Source organism: Jatropha curcas, chromosome 10 (assembly GCF_041381405.1).
Source record: "Jatropha curcas cultivar XTBG-Jc1 chromosome 10, XTBG_Jcur_1.0, whole genome shotgun sequence".
Classification (NCBI taxonomy): domain Eukaryota; kingdom Viridiplantae; phylum Streptophyta; class Magnoliopsida; order Malpighiales; family Euphorbiaceae; genus Jatropha; species Jatropha curcas.
The window spans coordinates 4,473,285-4,478,398 of NC_143160.1; the positions used below are offsets into that span (position 1 = coordinate 4,473,285).

Sequence of the window (5,114 nt, forward strand, 5' to 3'; positions counted from 1 at the left end):
ATTTGGCTGTCATATGTGCTAAAAACTTGTACAGACATCAAATGACTAAGTTCTAATTTTCAAATACTACAATGTCAAAATGATGAAACTGCAAATGTCAAAATGTGAAGACCAGTTGATCCATAATGTGCTGTTCCATATATGTAGGAGTAGTGTCTGATGTGTAGGATGCTATCAGCCGAGGAAGTAGTTGAGTAGTTTTATTTCACCAAATTAATGGCTGGCAATTGTTGTTGTGAGTTGGGCCTAATTTATGTTCGGGGAAGAAAAAGGATCTGTCAGCCAGTGACTATTACCGATTTGGTAGTAAGCTAAGAATGTATCTATTTCTGCTGATCCAACCGCTCTCTCTGTTGGTATTATATTCTGTATTTTAATATTCCAGATGAATCATTGACGAATTATTTCTGTTGCAATATGTTTATTAGGCTGGTGACCATGCATGGTAGCTCTCACACATTAAATTGCTATTCCTCAGAACAGAAGTACTCGGGCTGTCTAGAAAGTAAAAACTCTAAAGAGCCATGCTTTAAGAGCTACTTCAGTTATTATGCCCAAAAAAAATGGAATTGTATGGCTTCTTGATCCGACATATTTTTCCATAAAAAAAAAATAATAAAAAAAAAGCATATATATAAGTTTGATAGATGATGGTTTTAAATTTGCTTTGTTAAGGTCTTAGTTTTTGGTCATTTCATAAAAACTTGAAAGAAATATTCTCCATTTCCCTTTTTATAGATTGCTGTCTAATTTGTGCCAAGGTTCTGCAATAAGCCAAGAATATATAAAGTCAAGGGAAAAATGAGGATTCCCATATATATAACCAGTAAATATTTCTACTAATTACTCAACCACGCATGTAGATATCATTTGAAGGAAACACCATCCCGTGTCGAGGCCGATACGGTAGTATCAGAAGATTCATCCTTGACGCTGCTTTTTGTCCACCAAGTACTTAAATGGAGGATTACTGTAACTTCCATTAAGAAACATACCAGCAAGCACCTTATACATGGCTTCTGTAAGGTGAACTCCATCCCAGTTTATATACTGAGCAGGATTTCGACATGCACGTGCAGAAGGCGTGCCACATGTAGCAAACACATTGAAGTTGTAAGGCGGATCTCCTGATCCACAACATGCCTTCAAGGGTTCCATAAACCCATAACCGCCTGGATTCTTCATAACTGCGCGATAAGCACCCCAGTAATCAAGATAGGCAATTGTAGTATTGGGAAATTTCTTCCTCAACATCTGCAATTTGGCTAAGTAAATAGCATTGTGAGTTCTGGTTTGATTGTTTACACTCTTGACGCAGCCTATTTCATCTCTGTCATCTTGAGGAGCTAGTGTCATGGAAAGTGGCAAGCATCCTGAAGGAGGCAGGCCTTGAACAACAACATATTTCACACCTTTGCTCAACAATTCCTGCAAGTTCACAAATATCAAGCTAAGAAAATAACTGGGAAGCTTTGATTATGAGTTTGAATTCTAATTAGAGCCTAACTAATGGGAAAAATTTGTCTTATTACCTGAAGAGATGAAGTGATGCTACTGATTGCAAGTTTCTGAATAGTATCACCAGAAATTGAAGATCCAATAATATATGCATAATCATTGACTCCAATTTCACCAATCCAGATCAATGCATCGTCTAATGCTGCTTTACACTCAGGGCTTGATGATGCGGACCCTTTACACCCTTGCTTCTGTAAGAATGCATTGAACCAAGTTATCTGACTTTGGATAGACTGAGGAGTAATGTCAAGGGTAAGGTTGTTCTTAACAAAGAATGCATGTTTGATCGCTGTAGAGCCAGCAACAGCAAAATTCACCCCATTAGTTGCTGTTTTGCCCTTGAGGTGAAGGTATGGCGGCAAATATGGTAAAGATAGTGCTTCAGCTAAAAAATCAATCACGAGCCGCCCGTCAGAGTATCTGTTGGTAGAATGGTTAAAGAAAGTGCTGCCATATGGAAAGTTAGAGACATGGCCGAAGCCATTAGGACCTGTGACAGACCTAGTGTTGCCTGTGTCAGTGAATGAATCGCCAAAAGCATAGATTTTGTTGAAAGGATGCGAATTTGTTTTTGTTGTGAAAGCAAGTATTGTAGAGGAGAAGATGAATGCGGAAAAGAACCAGATTTGGAAATAGAAAGAGGTAACAGAACAATAAGTAGCCATCAGAGAAGGCTTACTTTCTAGTGTAGCAGCTATTTCCTCTTCTGCTGCATATGCAGCTTTTATGTGTGTGTGTGTATATATATATATATCTATATGAAAACTGATGCTCTCTGTCAAAAACACTAATTAATAGGATTTTACTGAATGTGCCCTTGTGGGTGAAGAGATTAAAAAAATAAATATAGCATGTATAGTTGCAAACAGCATAAAAAATTTGGATCCACAAATAAAATAATAATTATAAAAAAAATTATAATAAATGAAATCCGTAAAATAAATGAAGTGTGACATTGGAGGGTCACGGGTTATGAATTTTGATGGTCCAGTATCTTGCGGGGCCTCAAAAGTAGTTGGGGCCTTAAATCGTATGATCAATGTAAAAAATAGAACTTTCGATGTTGAAAAGAGAGAGAGGTTGGTTGTTGAATTCTAGAGAAATGCATAGATGTGCGGTGCCGGTGCCTGTGCCTGCCTCCATCTATTATTTCAAGTTCTAATCCTTAATTATATTTAGCAAACCTCACTATCTGAGTCTTAATCATTTTATTTAATAAGCGATTTAGATTCATGGAATGTGAATTCATCGAATTTATAATATTTATGGAATGTATAATCTAGAAATTATAAAATCATTTGATAGAAAAAATATTTTTTAAATCAATTAAATTACATTATTAATAAAATTATGTAATTGAAAATTTAATTATGATGAATGTATCATTTCACGAATTGTACTCTCTTCAATGAAACGAATTAATTGGCAAATATATATAATGTATAAGTTAGGTCAATGTTATTTAAATATTAGGTTTTCAACTTCCAACCATAAATTACCAAAATCAGTATGTATAATTAATTCCATTTGATTTGCTTTAATTGTTATTATTCATTAGAATTGTGTATATTATAAACGGATACAAATATTAAAATTCTAAATAAATATAGATACAAATAATTAAAAATTCACGGGTATCAGTACCGCTTCTATCCCTCTGCTCTAATCACGAGCTTATTCAATAATACTATAATACTCCCGGAGTGGAAAAAATTATTTGGGGGTCCAAGCAAAACTTTTTAGAATTTTAGGAGGTTAAATATGATTTTATATATTTTGAATGATCAACGGCCACACTTTTGCGGCTGAGCCCTGAGCTTATAAAGAGTACGAATTTGAGGCCTATTGGGATTTATGTTTCGGACGCAACGCGTGACCCGTAATGGTTCCCATCCCTATGGGCCCTTCGTTTGCTGGAAAACCACCTAGCAATCCATAACCATTGAACATTATTGGAATTGGGCCTAGAAACGTAGGCCAGCCCGCTTCACCTTTATTTATTTATTTGTTTTAGAATGACAACCAAAGTTTCTCCTTTTCCTGTTCAAATTAGTTCTCCTTCTTCGCATTAGTTCCAAGCTCACGAGGACGTAGCAGGGAAAGTGGATCAGCGGTTGGACTGTGATTGGCGAAACTTGGTTTTTGAGTTAAAGAACAAGAACAAGTACAAATACAAAATTTTGGTTTTTTCGAAGTATCACCTAAAATGCAGGGGCGAAAAGTAGAGCTACATCACTGCCTGAAAAGTGGTTGAACTGAGTGGTAATACCTGTCTGAAATTTTATGTTAAATTTGCAAAGCATTTGCTTAAAAGGGCCGTTGCGCTTGAAAAATTGGTGATTGAATTACCTTGTTCCAATGGAAGGCAAAAAGGATGGGTAAATCCAAAGTTTAAGTTAGCTGTTTATTCTAAGCTAGAAGCAAGCTTACCTCCTGGATCTGAATTGGTTGTACTCTGATCTTTGAAAGTTCAACATTAGGAGTTTTAGTGTTTGATTTGTTCATCACACCTAAAAAAGTAGCATTGTAGCTGTTCTTCTTTTTTGTCCAGAGCAAAATGTTGGTTGTTTGAATGTAGAGCAAATAAATTGGTAAATTTGTTACAAATAGTGTCGTAATGTAATGTAATCAAAAATGCATTTTGATTACATTATATTTTTGCTTACGGCTTACCAATAGTTTAAGTTATTCCTTAATAGAAAATAAATTTTACATGACTGTGTTAACCTCTCTCGTGATTTGGGATTTTTAAATATTGTTAATCCAGGTTTTGAAGGAAGGTTTTTTTCCATTTAAGAGGTGTAAGCTTAAAACTGATTAATCCCAGTAGTGAAAGATGTAAATTTTGTTTGGTCATTTAACTAAATAATTGATCCTAATGGTTCGTAAGGGCTGCAAGAGTTGGATTTTTGATTTGAAGTATTAATGATGGTTTGATTGATCCTTTTTTTATCTAATTCAAATTATCAAATTCGTGAATTCAAATATTTAGATCGAGAATTGATTGAATAAAAACTCATGTATCAAAATCATAAATGTGTCAATTGGTCTTTTTATTTATTTGAGAAGTGGAATACGTCCATTTTGATCAAAAAATAAATCATAAATATTAGGTCCATTTCATCTTTATTTAAGGGCCACAGGACACGGATGGTCTTCTAGCCCTTTCCATTTATATGAGTCATGCTTTTTCCTAATCTTCTTCATTTTAATTTTGATTAAAAATTAACAGAAAAACAAAATGCAATTTTGGGGTGTTTGTATACAACGACAACCCCTGTGATTGTCAATGCCGTTTGTCCAAAATATGTGAACTTTTCAAACAATGGCCTGCCGTGTGTAATAACAATAAGTAAAGTAATAACCTTCACTTTTCTTAATATGTAAGTATTAACACGACGACGCTTGCCCATAGCAAAATGTCCTTGCACGCGGACTTCCTCAATCAGGTGTTCCGCGCCCAGAAAATTTAACATAACAAATCATGGTCCACCAAAGCTATCAAACCATTAACCTGATCTCATCCAAGGGTCCAAATAAAATAAAGATCTAACACTACTATTCGACATCCTACATACAATCACTTTTAAGGGCAA

At 34.9% G+C, this 5,114-nt stretch overlaps 1 protein-coding gene across 1 annotated transcript; it reads right to left on the minus strand.

Moving 5' to 3' along the window:
- Positions 1 to 704: 704 nt before the first annotated feature.
- Positions 705 to 2,252, minus strand: LOC149492956 (GDSL-like Lipase/Acylhydrolase superfamily protein). Its single transcript, XM_089726985.1, has 2 exons — positions 1,533 to 2,252; positions 705 to 1,428 (listed from the first exon to the last, which is right to left on the minus strand). The coding sequence occupies exons 1-2, from the start codon at positions 2,181 to 2,183 to the stop codon at positions 922 to 924; spliced, it is 1,158 nt and encodes a 385-aa protein (XP_089583111.1). The 5' UTR covers positions 2,184 to 2,252; the 3' UTR covers positions 705 to 921.
- Positions 2,253 to 5,114: the final 2,862 nt, after the last annotated feature.

Excerpts from the sequence above, each read along its gene's own strand:
- LOC149492956 (XM_089726985.1), bottom strand. The coding sequence starts at position 2,183 with ATGGCTACTTATTGTTCTGTTACCTCTTTCTATTTCCAAATCTGGTTC. Across the intron at positions 1,429-1,532 it reads GCATCACTTCATCTCTTCAG|GAATTGTTGAGCAAAGGTGT; the intron begins GTAATAAGACAA and ends GTGAACTTGCAG.